Source organism: Thalassophryne amazonica, chromosome 20 (genome assembly GCF_902500255.1).
Source record: "Thalassophryne amazonica chromosome 20, fThaAma1.1, whole genome shotgun sequence".
Taxonomy (NCBI): domain Eukaryota; kingdom Metazoa; phylum Chordata; class Actinopteri; order Batrachoidiformes; family Batrachoididae; genus Thalassophryne; species Thalassophryne amazonica.
In genome coordinates, this window is record NC_047122.1 from 59832407 (window position 1) to 59851483 (window position 19077).

Here is a 19077-nt window from a genome sequence, read left to right on the forward strand (position 1 = left end):
ACACTTTTTCCACAATTATAGATCACATTTTGTACAGAAAGAGTCACTTGACATTCTAAAATACATGAATATGAAGAGTTGGAGAGTTCGTTAAACCTTCTAAGCCATAACGTTGCAGCAATATTGTTTATTTTTTTTAAAAACATGGCAATATTGAGCTGGACTGGAATGAACATTCTTAAAATATCACTTAACCTTTGCACCAGTCCCAGCTCGTGAAGTACCCATACAGTGGCACTGGCCTGTAATCAAACGTCTCACTGGTAGGACACAACGTCTGCACTTGAACATCACCTCAGAGAAGAGATGCTTGACACTGAAGATTAAAATATGCCTTTAAAATGCAGTCAGGTCCATATATATTTGGATATTGGCCACATTTTTGGTTAGTGCCCACCTGTAGAACCAATACCTTCTGGTATTTCAGAGCGGAGAGGCTGAAAACATTAAGACAAGGCCATTGGACCACAATTTTGGATCTCCACAAGTCAGGTTCCTTCTGTGAGGTCCATCTCAAAAAGATTTATGATATTGTGAGCAACTGTGCAATTTATTCAAAAAATATATGAAGATTGGGATCATACAGATACTTCTGAACATCTGTTCTATAAGTCCACCAGACTCTGAGGATCATATCTAAGGGAGGATTTGGAAGCATCAGACAGAAATGTGACATCATCCAAGAGAGTACTCTGTCACTTTGACCTAAAAGGCTGTTGACCAAGAAGCAAACTATCTACCCAATATTGACATTTTAAAAAGTGTTGGCCTTTGTCCCTGTCTTGAATTGTAAACTTTTGTCTATATTTTCATGTTCATTTTGAGTCTTATTTGGTTGCATACCTCCACCAATATTCACCACCGCCAAAACAGCCACTTTCACTCAATCATCATTTCGTCAGAATTGATCTATATGCTCAGAAAATACAATCAAGTTCCATTCATAACTTTCTGAGTTCACTGTTTCTATATATCTAACATTCTAACATTCGTCTGAAGCCCAGATCTAGAATATGTTCAGGATCTACTCGAAAATGGCATAAATTGTTTCCTATGGCATCATTCATCTGCTCACAAAATGTTATCAAAGTTGATTATTATTATTATTATTATTATTAAATTAAATATTCCTGAATGCTTAAAACTTCTTCTGGATCCTGGATCCACAACATGTTCTGAATGAAATCTGAAATAAAATCCATCATTTTCTCTGACATTATCCATCTTCTCACCAAATTTCATTAGCATCCTTTCACAACTTTGACTTAAACATTGCTGTGTGCCAAATATCCTTCTGGATCTCAATTCCAGAATATATTACAGATCACCTGACATCCAGTGTGAAATTTGGGCCAAGTCGACATGCAGATCCACCTCAGATCTGATGTGGTGACCCCAAAAATTAGATTAGACAGAACCTTATTGATCCCTTGGGAATACTCCCTCAGAGAAACTGATGTTCCAGCGCCATTGTATAGTGGCACACAGGGTAAGAAGCACACAGAGTGTCAAAAGTGAAAAAAAGAAAAACAGTTTGCAAATATAAATACACAATATAAATACCAGACATACTGATCAGTACTGGTTCACTGGCTACTACTGCTCCTCTCCTTCCCGTCCTCTGTCTTCCTGTTACTCCTCCTCCCCCTGAGTGAGGAGTTGTCCAGTCTGATGGCCTGAGGGACAAAGTAGTTTTTCAGTCTGTTGGTCCTGCACTTGGGAAGGAGCAGTCTGTGGCTGAAGAGGCTCCTCTGGTTGCTGATGACGGTGTGCAGACGGTGACTGGCATCGTCCATAACGTCCAGCAGTTTGCTTTAATCCAGATCACTTCCAGAAGTGGACTAATTTCCCGGAACATTCTCTATCTGCTCACCAAATTTAATTAAAATTCATGCATTGCATTTTGAGTTATGCTGCTAACAAACACCAATGAAAACATTATCTACGACAAATACTGCCCATCTCTTATTACAGAACACAATTTGCACAATTTGTGTGTCTGCATGTTTGTGTGTGTGTGTGTGTGTGTGTGTGTGTGTGTGTGTGTGTGTGTGTGTGTGTGTGTGTGTGTGTGTGTGTGTGTGTGTGTGCGTGCCTGAAAGCCAGAGTTTGACAGCTCTTTTGCAGAGGGGAGGGGGAAAGGTGATGACAAGAGATGGAGGGAGCCACAGAGCAAAAGAGAGAGAGAGAGAGAGATTGGAGTGGAGGAGGAGGGTAACGGAATCTGGGATAATGCAGCTGGAACAAGCTGCTCGACTGGCAGGAGGTCTTATTGTCTCCTTGTCCTTCCTAAGTCTGATAAAAGGCCTGTTGAAAACGTTTTCATTTTTCTGTCCTTGTAGTTCAGTTTGTCCGCATCTTGTTGGTGAAGCAGATTCTTATGGTGTCAAACCGGCCTCATTAGTTATAATTAAGTCTGAATTTTTTTTACGGTGCTGGTGTAGACATGGTGGTCTACTTCAGGAAGAGCATCAGCTCTCTGCTGTCCGCCTTCAAGAAGAAGGGTGAGTCCAGACCCACTTTGTTGGCCTGTTTTTTACTTTTTTTGTATTTCAGAGCTGATTTTAACTCTTAAAGTGTTAACACTCTTGGTGTTAAACTGTGCACAGTACTGGACTGCTGTTTCTGAACTGAAACATATATCAGTGAGTATCCAACTCTCTCCAAGTGTAATAGAAATCTTTGGAGGATAACCAGGAGGTTGTGGGTTCAAATCCAATCTGATCACTTTGTCTGGTGTTAATATAACCAATGCCCAAGCAAATAATTTTAAATCTGAACTGTGTTAAATTATTCTCTGTAGTGTTAAAAATACATTTATCATGCACGTTTTAGAAAGTTAACACCTTTAAAGTTGTAATATTTTAACAATATGAAAATGTTACTTTAACTCAGAATTGTTGCGCAAATGAGGGAATATTGTTAATTTTATGGGTGTGTGAAATGAACTGAGGTTTTGTTGTTGTTGTTTTGTTTTTTTTTTTGCTTTTGTTTTTTTGCTGTGTGGTTGCTTTTATAATTCATGTAAAGTACAAATTTCAAGTCCCAGTATTGATGACATCCAAGTATTAGTATTTAGCAAAATTTGGGGGTTCTGTCTAATGAGATAAACATCTTTGTTTAATCACCCCCAAAGCCCTAAACCTTCTGCAGGAGGTTTGTTGGTAAACTCTGGGTGGGCTGCTTGTCTTGTTAACCACCACTTAATATATGATAATCGTAATAATTTTTATTTCTTGATTCCTTTCAGGCAGCAAAATTTCAAATTGCGCTACATAATAAAGGATCAAAACACAAGAGTTACATAAAAAACATCAGGAACAAGACATTAGAATTAAAACACACAGACACACAAATGGCTAAAATAATTGAAACTGTATCCTTATTGTAAACAATAGAAAAGAAACATGTTGTAAGTTTGGACAGAACTGGACCTTCTAACATCCACCACCACAAAATAGGAGCACTGATGTCTAATTAAACCCTCAGGACACAATGAAAGCCTGCAGAGTGTTTGCACACTGATAGTATGGTGTTAATCACAAAAATAACATTCATGGGCGGCCATAATTGCGACTTTGCCAACATGTGCATTTTTGTAATTTTTGGCCTTGAGAGATATTGGGGGGGAAATCCCATTTTAATCCGCCATTTATTAAAAATTCTATATGGCTGCTGTGGTGGCTTCCACGAAAATTGACTCTGCCATTTTGTTTGTTTGTTTTTTGTTTCTTTTTTGGGGGGGGGGGGGGGGGGTATTGTTTGTACTCTTCAAAAATGTGTAGTTTTGCAATTCTCCACAAAAGTCCAATAAAAAGTAGTCTATAAACACAGTGAATCTGACTACATTACCTATATAAACAGAATACCTGCAAGTCGTCAGCATAGCAGTGAACATCAACCATATGAGTGGATAGGTGTTTGTTCTGGGTTATCTTCTCAGGGACTACAGCCAGTTTGAAGAGAGAGAGAGAGATCATTACAATTCCCATGCAGAAGGTCCAACAGCAGGAGGTCCAGGGACATCTTAATTTACAGAATATCCAGATTATGTAACCCCCCAGGGACTCGCAAACGGCGATACTTCAAGAGATTAGCCGGCAATGTCTGGACATCTGCCCAATGACCTGCTCGGCTGTAGAGAATGAAGCAGTGTTGTGCATCAACAAAACAGGAAATTAACACACTCACGCCTGATAGAAGTGCCCGGGAATCTGTGCAAATTTTGGCAAATTGGTGTGTGTTGATCCTGTGTGCATGTATCTTTATTGTGCTACGCCAACTTTGGGGAGATGGTAAATCTGATGACCTTGGAGTTGCTTCTTGTTCCATCAGCATGACTGTGCAGATGATAACTGACTGACGTTTGGAGGAATTTTATTACGTCCGCCAAGGACATAATAAAATCATCAGCATTTATTTATTTATTTGTCTGTATGTCTGCCTTTTAGCAGGATTACGTCAAAACTACTGCACAGATTTTGATGAAATTTTCACCACACAGACATTTGGCCATGGAAGAACCCATTAAACTTTGGAGGTGATCCGGATCTGGATCCGGATTCTGGATTAAGTTTCACTTTATATAGGCTTTGAAGGATTACTGTTAGCAAGATTACGTCAAAACTACTGCACGGATTTTGACTAAATTTTCAACACAGATACATAGTAGGCCATGGAAGACTCCATTAAATTTTGGAGGTGATCTGGATTCTGATCCAGATTCTGGTTCAAGAATCACTTTATAAAGGCTTTGAAGGATTACGTCAAAACTACTTCAGATTCTCACCAAATTTTCACCACAGACAGATCTTAGGCCATGGAAGACTCCATTAAATTTTGGAGATGATCTGGATCTGAATCCGGATTCTGGATCAAGATTTCATTTAATATACTGTTTGAAGGATTACGTCAAAACTACTTCACAAATTCTCATCAGATTTTCACCACAGATAGATCTTAGGCCATGGAAGACTCCATTAAATTTTGGAAATGATCTGGATCTGAATCCAGATTCTGGATCAAGATTTCACTTTATATACGCTTTGAAGGATTACATCAAAACTACTTCACGGATTCTCATCAAATTCGCACCACAGATAGATATTGGGGCATGGAAGACTCCATTAAATTTTTAAGGTGTTCCAGATCCAGATCTGGATTCTGGATCAACATTTCTCTTTATATAGGCTTCGAAGGATTACTTCAAAACTACTTCACAGATTCTCACCAAATTTGCACCACAGATAGATATTTGGGTATAGAAGACTCCATTGAATTTTGGATCTGAGCCGGATCCGGATTTGCGGAAGTCAGAAATCTCTGATTGCTCTTGTTCAATTCTGCCAACTCAGCAAAAACTGAAAACCTCAGAGTTAAATCTAACCTTTAAGGTCTTTTTTTTATAACATTATCTGTGTTAAATTTTGCACAGCGTTTGAGTTGTTGCCCCGAGTTAATGATGTTGTAAAAATATATCTTGTCTTGGAGTTTATTGACATCAGTTGTGAAGAAATGGAAACAGTCTGCTGCTGTGAGGTAAATCTGTCTAGAATAGGCAGTTCTCGAAATCTGATTGATAACCAAAGAACCACACCTATTTCTCTTCTTCACCCCCCCATTGGGATCTCACTCCTGAATACCAAAAGTTGGTCCCAAGGGTGACGAAGACCAGAAGAAGCTGTCGGTCCACTTCACAACCGTGCAGCACTACCAGGAGAACGTCTTCATTGAGGGCAACAGGCCACAGTACCTGGAGGATCTGCACACTGAGGCTCAGGAAGGACTGAAGATACAGCAACGGGAAGGTGAGACACAGTCACTTAGGAAAATACCTCCACTGACCTTTGTGGGTTTGCGTTTAGTTTTTATCGTTGTGTTTACACAGAACACAAGAACGGAGTGAACGCTCCAGATGATGGAAATATTGCTGTAAGTGAAGCAAATCTTTCAGTGCATCATCTGCTTCCTGCATGCTCACAACGCCAGTGATACTAAATGCATCTCGATATCCGCTGTAGTCCACAGATACGGTGCGTCCGGAGCAGGATGTTGGTTCGAGGGATGGAGGTGACGCTCCAGGATTGAAATCCACTGGTGGAAATGCTGATGCCACGATAACCTGTGCCGTTTCCACTCGGCCTGCGCTCTCCCACCAAAGTAAATACCAACAATCTTTTTAACCTGCCATGTGAGGTCAAGCAAAACATAACCCAATAACACACTGACCATGATGTCTCTGCTGTCATTGTGCATCGTCTACGTTGTGTATCACAAAGAAGTGAAAATACGGGGTCATACAGAGTATAAATAAATAAATACTTTACTCAAGTAAGGTGTGGTCCCGTCAAGTTCACTGTGGGTGTGTCTCAATTCAGGGGCTGCATCCTTCTAAGGCTGCGTTCTACAAAGATCTGGTCTTCTGAGACTATGTAGGCCGAACCAACTGAACCAATTTTGTGATTGCATCACTGACTAAATCCCAGCCCTACCCCTTGTTACCAAGCAACCTTGACAGTAGTACGCTACAAGCTAGTGTAGCGGGTGTAACCCATAGCTTAGTCGTCATTTTTTAATGGTTATTTATACTTTACTTACATTTGAAGCCTGAAAGTGTCATTATTATTATTTTTTTTATTATTTATGAAGCTTTTTTATCTTGTGCAATGACTCTTGGGATTGTGTGGGCCGTGAAGGATACACCTGTTGTAGCCTTCATTTTTGGAGGAAAGAAGGCTGCATTTGTGGACCGCATCCGTCATAGTTGCACGAACTTTGTGACTTTATCATGAAATCACTGATACACAATGAACATAAACAATACACACTGATAGTGTATATGGCCTATCCGTGCAGCTATGACTGATGCGGTCAACGAATGCAGCCTTCTTTCCCCCAAAAATGAAGGCTACAAAGGGCATATCCTTCATGGCCCTAACAATCTCAAGAGTCATTTTGTGTTTCACAGTTGTGAATCTCGGTTCCAGTTCAGGGCACAATGTAAACAAACGTCGTGAAGTATGGACAATAAGACAACCATGAAGCACGGCAGAAGTTCATCACAGGTGCTACACCACCTCGAGAGAACCCTCTCAACTTGGGAGAACTTATCATAATCGCCCATGAATTCGCTAGATCAACTCCATCCATATCCCCGTTAGTCATTGTTTACATGCGCTGTGAGATGTCAGAACTCTGCTGGCACTGCAGTGCATTCTGGGAAGCCCAGGGGGCCGCCAGGGGGATTATGGGAAATGTTAAGGTACCAAATTGTGCAAGTTTTTTTTTTTTTTTTTAAGACAAAATGGTCCGTAAATTTTACAAAAATATTAAGGACAGTGTGGTCGACGAATGCAGCCTTTGAAGGATGCAGCCCCTGCACTGAGACACAGCCTGCATGTATCCAATATTCATGATATAACCTTCGATCTCACTGTGCACAACGTGCAGCCTCCTGATGCGTTTCACTGCATGTGTCCTTTAAATTGGTAATATTTGCGAGTTGTTTGCCTCTGAATGCAGTCTGAGCTTTTTCTTGACGTTACTGCAAGCCACAGACGTGCACATATTTAACATGCTGGTCTCATTCACAGCAGCGCGGCACCTCTGCGGCGACGGTGTCAAATCAAACGTAAAGGAATCTGACACTCACACGTGGAAAAAAACACACACACACATACTAGTTTATTTCTCTTTGTCAAAGTATCTGAAAACAACCCTGTCACTGTGTATCATGTCTGAAAGCCAAAACTTTCTGTGTGTGTGTGTGTGTGTGTGTGTGTGTGTGTGTGTGTGTGTGTGTGTGTGTGTGTGTGTGTGTGTGTGTGTGTGTGTGTGTGTGTGTGTGTGTGTGTGTGTGTGGTTGACAGCCTGATGCATATTTTTGAACTCTCATGAAATGCCACTTTGGCATGAGCGTGAGCTTCAGTCTGCAATGTTCTTGTTATATTTTGGTGTTGCTTCTATTCTTGGAAGAAAGAAAAAAATTCATCGTCCTCAAATTCCGTCTGTTAGGTTCGACATTCAAGCCCCTGAATCCTGTGAAAAGCTTCGATAAGGGCAGGAAGAGATGCAGGAGGACTACCATCATGGGTATCCCCAACCAGGTGCAGAAGGAGCTCGGTATGTTCACAGCAGACCTCGTCCCACCGGGGTGGAGCAGCAGGCATGATTAGTGGTGAACATGTTCTCTGGTTTGATTCCAGCACTGCACAAAAGCTCCACCTTCCAGCAGACTGTGTCATCCCAGGTCCGTAACCATGACGACCAGGTCAATGACAGGCAGTCAGGTTCTGCTATCATTCCTACGCTCGATGGAGGAAGTCCTGAAGCGAATAAGGAGGGGATGAGGGTGCACCTGTCAGAGCTGGAGGTGAAGTTCTTAAGAAAGGATTCATTCAACCTGAATTGTTTTAATCTGCTTCTTTAACCGTGGAGGTGACTTATCCTTAAACAGGCATCCAGAGATGTTCAGACAGCACACCAGGAGAAACACTTCAACCATCAGCGCTCTGGAAACCTTTGCCCTACCTTTGTCCTCAGACCAAAGTCTGTTGCTGTACCTGGCGCCGACACTGTGCCCTCTTCTGCACCTTCAGCAATGTTAAGTTTCCTCCAGGAGCTCCAGGTCAGAACAGTTTGTGAGGTTGCCTTACACTTCACACGTTGGTTCTTCTGGAGTTTTGTTCTCACTAAGATTTTGTTCAGACTGCCAGGAAAAATCCAAATGATGCACGTGTCTGATTTGAATCTGATTCCATGTTGCAAGTCTGAACACAGACTTGCTGTTAAGGAACTAATCAAAAATCAAACCTCAATATGCAGGACAGCAAGGACACAAAAGGTAAATCCAAAAATAGTGTTTTATTAACAAAGCACTCCATCCAGAGGTGAGGAGGTCTGAACAAAAACAGTCAATATTCATTGAAGTGAAGGTTACCTCAAAAAATACAAAAAGGGGAGGACTGGAGTTCAACAAAAATACAAACTCAACCCAGAAAGGGCAAGGGAAATCTGGGACATGAAGAAGTGAGGAAAAACTCTAAGACAACCAACAACAAAGGGGAATGCAAAAATCCAGAACTCAGTCAGTACAAAAAGGGAGTGCAAAAAATCCAAAACTTACTACTCACTGAGACAGGAGCACTGGAAGACACAGAAGACCAAGACTGCTCAACATCCATGACAATAGACCTCCAAAGACCAACCCCAAACTGTGACCTTAAATAACCAGCTGCACTGATTGAGCGCAGTTCCACATGCACTGGTGTGCAAACCAGAGGTGAGACAGACATGACACAAGGACTCACAGAAAGACATAAGTGATGAGGGAACAGGACATCAAATCAGAGACATAAGACATGGACAACTAAAAAAAACCCTAGCCACAGACCAAACCCCAACAATTGCATTTTTGAAATGCAATTCAAATCACATTTTTGCAAGCCGGTTTTGGTCTGAATGCTCAGATCTGATTCCAGGTGTGTTTTGTTACATCGGAGACTTTTGACACCATGTAAAGTTCAGCACGGGGGGGCTGTGCTCTCGCTCCCCATTCTGGTCCATTTTCACCCCATTCCAATAAAATGGGTCACTGTTCGGTGGTCACTGGTCGTTTGAGATGACGTGTGCACATGCAGTCAGATTCAAAAACACACACAAACACAAGAGCCCAAACCAAACAGTGAAATGACGTCCAAGGTAATGCTCCAGGTTTTTTCTTCATTACTAAGATGGAAAAGGAGGATTGCCACTCAGATGCACAGATCGGATCTGGTCACTTTCTATATACAGTCAATCACTGAGCTCACATTTGCATCAGATATGCAATACATCCAGTTTGAACTGGCAGCCTGGACAAAGTACAAGTGGTTTCATATTGATTTTAAAAATGGTCAGAGAAAGATCAAGTCAGCTGGTATCACTGATTAAAAGCACTTTTCATGAAGGGGATGAGATCATCCATAAAATCACCTACTGATTTGATCACAGGAATGAAAACCTGCCTCTCCTGCCATTAAAGGAATGGGTTTTGACATGTATTTATAACTTGAGCAGGAATATATTGACACTTTTTTTAACTGTTCACACAAATACCTGTAAAATTCTGCTTTCTGCTTCTAGGGCCCAGTGATGTCCATCTCTCCTCAGGCCACCTACTTGTCTACAATAATCCCAAATGCTGTCTTGCCAGCCTCTATTGATGTCATTGAGATCGACCGCAGCATTAGTCGACCGTGTGGCAGCAATACTAACCAAGCCGGGAGTGTTCGGACTGTCAGCAAAAGCAGCCTGGGATCCGGAGACTCGGGTAGTCCTGTGTTGTCAAGAAGAGCAGATGGAGATGGTTTCCACATTGACAATTCCTTTAAATCTACAACCATCCCTGCATCAGATTCCAGATTAGACTGGAACCAGTTACAGCCTTCAAGGGACAGTACTCAACACTCCTCACCCATCTTGTCGAAGGAGACCAGAGCCAGTGATAACACTCAGAGCACGACTCTCAGCAGGCAAGAAAGTCAGCAGGAACAGCCTAGTTTAAACCAAAATCTTCTCAGTGTCCATGACTCAGTTACCATGATTAGTAACTCCAGCTGTAAAAGTGAAAATCTTGTTACATACTCCAACTCTGACTCTGCTGTGTCCGGGCCAGCGGCTGCAGGGGAGGAAAAACAGAACAAACAGACCTGCAGTCGTAGTCTGTCTGTTGTCAAGCCAAAGCTACCCCCACCACCTCCACAAAGAACCAACTCTCTGCATAGTAATAAGACCAGGAGCAATATCAGAGTTCTGGTGGACAGCAAAGATCCCAAACTCTCTGCGTATGGTTATGTGGAAGCTGCAACAGAAAGTATTTTATCAAGTGATGAGATTACCTCAGTCACCTCAGGTACTGGTAAGATCCACACTAATGCAACTAGGTGTGCAGCGTCCAGCTCTTCAGATGATTCCAGATCTTCAGCCTCAAGCACATTTATTCCCATAAAGTACTCCTCTGGTGAAGCTGGAGGATCAGCAGAGCCACAAACAGAATCCAGTAGCTCTTCCGCACAGAAAACACTTTTGGAAGGGGCTAAATTTGAAAGAACCATGTCTCCATCCAGTGGCTACTCGAGTCAAAGTGGTACTCCAACACTTTCCCCAAAAGGGATCTCACCGACTTCCCCAGACAAACAAAAGAGGAAGCCTGTTAAACCGGAGAGGTCTGTCTCACGAGCCTCTTCAGCAGCTTCTCCTTCAAGTTCTCTTACCTCTCTATCATGTAGTACATCAGAACCAGTCAGTCAAGATGTTTCAACGTCTAGCCCAAAAGAATCTCCGCCTGATGTTGCTGTGAAAACATTGATCACAAATCACAATTCTTCAAATATGCCACTAGAAATGAGAGAACTCTTGAAGATTCCACCCCCTCCGAAAGTCAGAGCGCCATGTGCTCCTCCTCCAGAGACATGGATCCACAACAAACACACCTTTGACCTGCTGTGTGGGTCTTACCCTAATCTGAGTACACCAAGCCACAAACCAGGACAGACAGAAGACAATACAGTTAAACAGGCAGAAACCCAGACTGAAACCGGGGACTTTCACATTTTACCTAAAAAAAAGACGACTGCAGAGAAACCTCTCGGACAGTTGACGGATAAAACAGGTTCCTTACTTACTGAAAGTGTACACATAGAACTACAGGGTAAAAAAGGCTCAGCTGATCAGAAGATGTCCATCCAGGAGGTGAGAGAAAGTGTCGGCATTCAAAGACAAGACAAGGACATGAAGAGCCAAGAAACAAGTCCAAAGAAATGTCCCCCTCCTGTTATGAAGAAGCCCACAGTGGTATTGCACAAGGAGGAAGTAGGGTTGACAGAGAAGAGTGTAGAGAGACAGCAAAAGGAAGTGTGTGGTAGTATCTTAATAGAACTTCATTTAGCTGATGAGAACCACATAACCTCTTCACAGAACTGTAATGATGTTTTGGGAAAAGGTGAAATACAGATGGACGGACATGAAGTTACATCCATGCAGACACTTTCGGTGGAGATCCCAAAAGTTCCAAAGGTATCGCCACCACCTACCCCTCCGCCTGCCTACCACCCAACACCTCCTCCTTCAAGAAAGTCACCTCCCTCATCAGTATCAACAATACCATCTGAAATTCAGAGGGTACAAGAGGACATCCATGGCACAGAATCCTGCTGGCCACCTCCTCCACCTCCTTTGGAAGGGGACTCTGTTTTTGATGGAGGGGATGAAATTGACTTTCCCCCTCCTCCTCCATTTATATCAGAGAGTCTTCTAGACATAGTGGACAGTTATATCGCAGGTTTCGATGTCACAAACAAGCCCACTGTGGCTGTAGATGTTCAAGAGATAATTCAGGATTCCAGTGAAGCCAATGAAGTTGTTAATGAACAAAATACAGACTCTTGTAGTTCACAAACAGCAGTAAATGACATCAAACCTGATGGTGTCATGAAAGTTTCACAACCTAACTGTGCTGATGACGTTTCTCAAACAGAACTGCAAAATGCTTTGTCTTTTTTAGATGCTGTCCCAAATCCACCAGCAGAGACTACTTCTTCACCATCTCCACCTGCTGTAAGGGCAGAGGAGCCGTCTTCACCTTCTGCCTTAGATACCCCCAGTTGTTTCTTGAAACCATACAGTATAAAAACTGAAGAGTCCTCTCAGCAACCTGGTATTGAACAGTTTCCATCTCCCATTTGTGACCCAGTACCACCTACTCAACTATTACAGAACGCAACCCCTGGGGTTAACTTCAGAAGGCACCCAAGTGTAGCAACTCGTGACTCCAGCAGCAAGGAACTCCATTTTCGTCACAAAAGTATACCAGTTTCTAAAGAGGATGCCAACATACCTCTTGTAACCCCCTCACTGCTTCAAATGGTTCGCCTCAGAACAGTCAACATGACTGAAGATCAAGTGAACACCCCCTCCACGGAGGAGTCCACAAATAAGGAAGCTCCAATTCAAGAGACTTGCCCAGTATCAAGCCCAGCATCTCAAAACATTCCCCAAAAGCCCATTCGCAAGTCTCTGTCTCTAAAATCTTCACCCCAAGCAGGGAAAACATCTTCTGTGATGTTAAACATGCCTTCCATGCGATTACAGGAAGCCATACGCATGAAAACAGCAGCTATGTCTTCAAGAGACTGTGTTCCACCACGACTGGGACTGAGATCATCCAGCTGCATGAGTGAACCAGGAACTCCATTCTTGAAATCATCTGAAGGATATGACTTACCAAAGTCCCCAGCCTCAACTGCCAGCTTTATTTTCTCCAAGAGCATAAAAAAAGTTGTGATAGAGACTGTCGCTGACCCGTCACCTGACGCTCAAGCAAGTCTGAAGCAAAGCTTGGTGGCTGAGCTCATGCAGGTGGCTGGTCAATCAAAGACTAAAGTTTACGCCAATGGTGGGGTGAACTCTGACAAGGTTCCTCCACCAGTAGCCAAGAAACCAACCCACGTCAGTGGTATAAGTAATGTGGCTACTTGTTCATCAAAAACAGACAACAGTACTGAAGGAAATGGAGATCAGCATGTAACACAACTCAAGGAGACAAGTAAGAGAACTAATATTACTTGTAATGTAGAAAGTCCCAAGCAAACTGTATCAGTTCTAACTATCATACAAAACACATGACATGATATAAATCGGGATCTCTGAGCCCAAAAGCTAATAATTGGGACATTACAATTTATAAAAATACTGGGGACTGCCACTGCTACCCCTTAGCCTCCACAGCAGTGAAATCCCTGGGTGGTAAAATTCCTGTGGTGTTGGCAAGTCCTTTTTTCCCATCCATTTTTTAACTTGATCAAGGTCTTGACCTGATTCCTGTAAGTTTGGCAACCCTAGGCGTCTCCATTCCAGAGCAGTTGTGCTAAAAAAAGCCAATTGTTGATGCTGCCCAACGCCCAGTTGCCAAGCCGTTGGGGTGACAATACCTCTTCATCTTATTGTAGGCTGAGGGGTTACAATGACTGTCTTTCTGTGTAGAATTAATTATTTGTTTAAATCATTTTAATCTAGTATTTTACACTTTACATTGAAATCTTTGAAGGATTGCGGTGTAACTCATGCAGTTTCAAAATTCTGATTTACCAAACTTGCAGATTTACTAAAGGCAATCAGTTCTACACCCTTGAACATCCAAGTGTTGCATTGCTGTGTATGTTTCTGGTTTATGTTGTGCTGCCTCAAGAGGAGCTAAGACTCATGGAGAATAACCTTCAAATGATCTTACAATAATAAATATAACATTTAGCATTTATATATCAGAAAAATGAAATCAGCACCCTTTATCATTCCACTTAATTTCAATTTGAGCTTCTACACCTCTGAATTACGGTTCCATCCTGAAAGGCCTATGCCTTCATCTTAAGTTGGTATAAAAATTTGAAGATACAGTAATTCTTTGTTAGCCATTACAATAAAGTTTGCAGTCAACATTTCAGAAGAGAAGAAATTTACATACATATCATCACAACGTAGAAGAATGTTAAATGTTGAGGCAGTACTTTCTTTATATCAATGGAACGACAAAAAACAAAACAAAAAAAAAACAGCAAAAACCAAGATGAAGGACTAACTGATGGACAGTCTGCGGCATTAGCCCTCACGTACTAACCCTATGTCTTGGTTTTCTTTAATACTGACAAAAAGGTTTTGTCAGTAAAACTGCAAATTGATGCTAGCTAACATCAAGCTAGGCTGTCATTGACAAAAGTGGTTACTTAACCTCAAAGCTGATGCATAAAGCATAAAACCTTAACATAAAACCATTTGCTAGAGAAGATGGGCAACATTGTATCTAAAGTTCTGTGGCCATCATTGTATTTATTTTTGAAAGACCTTGAAGGTATCATGAAATATTAGCGTGACTGTGATGAAGTTAGCAAGCTACTTTCATGAGTAGAGCTTGTTTTCCAAAAGATCAACAGCTAACTTGCAACAACAATCTTATCAAGCAAAATCAAAGTGCAGATTGTAGCACGACCATGATCGTGAACCCAAAAGAAATATAATACTCATTATATTTGTGATGCCATGACAGCTAACCTCCGCTTTTCTGTCCCCTCTAGCTACCAGAGTGACAGCGGACACAATTGAAACACTGTTTTGAAACACAATTGCAGTGACTATCTGAGGACCGACGCGTGCCAGACGAACAAGCAAATGCTACAAGCAAGTAAACAGAGTATGCATAGCAAGAACCGGCATTACTGAGAGAGATTCAACTCAACGGTCTGTTGAGTATTAATTCATCTCTAGAAGCCTTAGCCTAAAATGGCCTTCCTTCGTATTTATGCAAAAAAAAAAAAAAAAGAAAAAAAGAAAAGGTATTACCATTTTCCTATGATAGCTTTATTATGGAGTATATTTTCTAAGATTAAACTTTCTTGGTATTTATGCCCTTCAGGATGTGTACAATGGCAACTGTAATAATGTGGTTTGAGTCAGAGTGCCACCCAAAGGTTACACTGAGGAATGGCGACTGATACTCCAAAAAGACTGATTTGTAATACTAAACAAGAAAATAAGGGATGTTGTATCTGGGAGGAAAGCAGGGAAATTTTGAGAAAATAGGCACTTTTCTAAAGCATTGAAGAAACTTAGCGTAAATAACTGCAGAGTGGTTTCCTGAGCTCCCCGTCCCCTTTTAGAAAAACAACATTACATATATTTATGTGATTTTCGACCATGAGCACGGTCACTCTGTTTTCTGACCAAATATTGAGTATTTAAGAGACTATTGCATCTAAAAACCACTTTAAGGGCTGTGAGTATGAAAGTAGCCCTGGATGACAGATACACTGGATGAACCTAGTGTGACATTGTTTGTTTGTTTGTTTAAATAAATGTGAATTTACCTTTGTCTCCTTATCTTTAAAATTTTGGCCCAAGCCACTTTTGCTAAAAAAATAAAAAATAATAATAAAAAAATGCAGCTTGTCTTTGCACAAATCCTTCCCACCAAAAACAGCAATTGGTCAGTGAGTTATACTGACTCCTCCTCCTAGAATGGTATGAAAATTGTACATTTTAAGGATTTAAAGAATTATGTACAGTTAATACTCATATCAATAAAATATAAATGTATGTAAAAAGTCCTGATTGTTGTATTTTTTTTTTATCTATAACTATTTGCTTTAACCAGACACCAGGAGGGCGGAGTTTATGCGATCACTTCCTGTGTGTTTGGGTGTAGATGTTAAAATTTAGAGTGATTTTGCAGATTACATAGACGTTTTGTGGAGAAAAAAAAGACCTTATCTAATTTTGGTGCTGACCTGTTCTTAATCTGTTTCAAATTATTTTATTTTGCCCTTTTTTTCACTTGTTCCTTTATTCATGTCATTCTTAAATATTGTCATCTTATGACGTTTGGAAGTGGTGGCCTACAGGTCAGAGAAGTAACTTCATGGCAACAGTTGTAGGATCAACCAGGTCAAACCTGTCTCACCATTATTACCACTAGGAGCAGCCCTTGAGCGAGCTCCTTCATCCCCATATTACTGGCATGCCATACCTTTGTGACATCATGAGGAGTCATGTACAGTAGTGTTCAGAATAAAAGTAGTGCTATTTGACTAAAAAGATTAATCCAGGTTTTGAGTATATTTCTTATTGTTACATGGGAAACAAGGTACCAGTAGATTCAGTAGATTCTCACAAATCCAACAAGACCAAGCATTCATGATATGCACACTCTTAAGGCTATGAAATTGGGCTATTAGTAAAAAAAAAAGTAGAAAAGGGGGTGTTCACAATAATAGTAGCATCTGCTGTTGACGCTACAAACTCAAAACTATTACCAAGATTCTGCTGGTTTACTAGTGTGCTTGGGGTCATTGTCTTGTTGAAACACCCATTTCAAGGGCATGTCCTCTTCAGCATAAGGCAACATGACCTCTTCAAGTATTTTGACATATCCAAACTGATCCATGATACCTGGTATGTGATATATAGGCCCAACACCATAGTAGGAGAAACATGCCCATATCATGATGCTTGCACCACCATGCTTCAGTGTCTTCACTGTGAACTGTGGCTTGAATTCAGAGTTTGGGGGTCGTCTCACAAACTGTCTGCGGCTCTTGGACCCAAAAAGAACAATTTTACTCTCATCAGTCCATAAAATATTCCTCCATTTCTCTTTAGGCCAGTTGATGTGTTCTTTGGCAAATTGTAACCTCTTCTGCACGTCTTTTATTTAACAGTGGGACTTTGCGGGGGATTCTTGCAAATAAATTAGCTTCACACAGGCGTCTTCTAACTGTCACAGCACTTACAGGTAACTCCAGACTGTCTTTGATCATCCTGGAGCTGATCAGTGGGTGAGCCTTTGCCATTCTGGTTATTCTTCTATCCATTTTGATGGTTGTTTTCCATTTTCTTCCATGCGTCTCTGGTTTTTTGTCCATTTTAAAGCATTGGAGATCATTGTAGATAAACAGCCTGTAATTTTTTGCACCTGCGTATAAGTTTTCCCCTCTCCAATCAACTTTTTAATCAAACTACGCTGTTCTTCTGAACAATGTCTTGAATGTTCCATTTTCCTCAGGCTTTCAAAGAGAAAAACATGTTCAACAGGTGATGGCTTCATCCTTAAATAGGGGACACCTGATTCATACCTGTTTGTTCCACAAAATTGACAAACTCACTGACTGAATGTCACACTACTATTATTATGAACACCCCCTTTTTTTATTTTTTTTGTTTTTACTAATAGCCCAATTTCATAGCCTTAAGAGTGTGCATATCATGAATGCTTGGTCTTGTTGGATTTGTGAGAATCTACTGAATCTACTGGTACCTTGTTTCCCATGTAGCAATAAGAAATATTCTCAAAACCTGGATTAATCTTTTTAGTCACATAGCACTACTATTATTCTGAACAATACTGTACAAACAGTCATCCAAACCTGTTTTCAGTAAGTCATTAGCAACTGCAGTTTAAAAATCCCACATAACTTTAGAGCTGCAACAATTAACTAGTAATTGACTAGTAACCCACTAGTAAATTATCAGCTATTCTGATAATTTATTAAAATATCCAAATACAACTGAAATGTGAATATTTTCTGTATTATTTTACTAGTTTCTTTACACTTCTCTGGCAGTGAACTGGAGGAAATCTTGAGAAATACCCTTTAGGATCACTGCTCCCAGACAAAACACAGAGTACACGAAGAGATCAACAAGGCAGCCAAGTGTATCAGATTGTTTTTTTTTTTATAAGCAGAGGCTTTTCTTACAACTATCAAAACATGATTCATTTAAGATTTGTAACACGAGGTTCAATAGTGGCATCTGCTGGACAAAAGGAAGACACGCATCAGTTACTCCCCCATAATCACTGGTTCATTCAAGTATTTGGAAAACTTGGGTTTTTAATTCAGAATGTACGACTGATTCCTCATCACACCAAAAAATCACTAAGGCGCATAGAGCAAAGTACATGATGCCCAAGTGGTATGAGGTTAAGCGGCTTGCAATGCATCAGTGTGACATTTGAGAATGATAGATTAGATAGAACTTTATTAATCCCTTGGGAAAGACTCCCTCAGGGAAATTGAGGTTCCAGCAGCATTGTATAGCAGCACACAGGGTAAGAAGCACACATAGTATCAAAAGTGAAAAACAATTTGCAAATATAAATACATAAATACCAGAAATACTGCTTGCTACTGGTTTACTGGTTCCTCTCCTTCCCGTTCTCTGTCTTCCTGTCCCCCCCCCCCCCCCCGTGGAACTGGGTCTCAGGACAATGCCACACAATGTTAAAAAGTTGTGTTTGTTAAAAGAAACTGCATGACACAATTGCACTAATCATCATCTATATATATATCTATATATCTATATATAAAATTTACATGTTTCATATGTTCACTTTACCTGCATAGAGAATAAATGTATATTTAAAAATGTTTGCAATGTGCCCTGCAGGTCTAACCCTAATTATGTTGTTTGAGGTAAAGTAATTTCCATATGGGACACTTTAGCGCTCATTTTACATATCAAGGGAATGTTCAATGTGCACAGATCACAAGA

At 40.8% G+C, this 19077-nt stretch overlaps 1 protein-coding gene across 2 annotated transcripts in view; it reads left to right on the plus strand.

The window, feature by feature from the left end:
• Window positions 1–16133, plus strand: part of kiaa1522 (KIAA1522 ortholog) — a 63264-nt gene extending 47131 nt beyond the window's left edge. For both annotated transcript variants that reach the window (XM_034160249.1, XM_034160250.1), the window contains exons 2-9: window positions 5649–5807; window positions 5888–5931; window positions 6021–6159; window positions 8014–8121; window positions 8205–8371; window positions 8456–8626; window positions 10123–13582; window positions 15105–16133. In XM_034160249.1, coding sequence (XP_034016140.1) covers window positions 5649–5807; window positions 5888–5931; window positions 6021–6159; window positions 8014–8121; window positions 8205–8371; window positions 8456–8626; window positions 10123–13582; window positions 15105–15145 — 4289 coding nt within the window. In that variant the 3' untranslated portion in view covers window positions 15146–16133. The remainder of the gene's footprint in view (window positions 1–5648; window positions 5808–5887; window positions 5932–6020; window positions 6160–8013; window positions 8122–8204; window positions 8372–8455; window positions 8627–10122; window positions 13583–15104) is intronic.
• Window positions 16134–19077: the final 2944 nt, after the last annotated feature.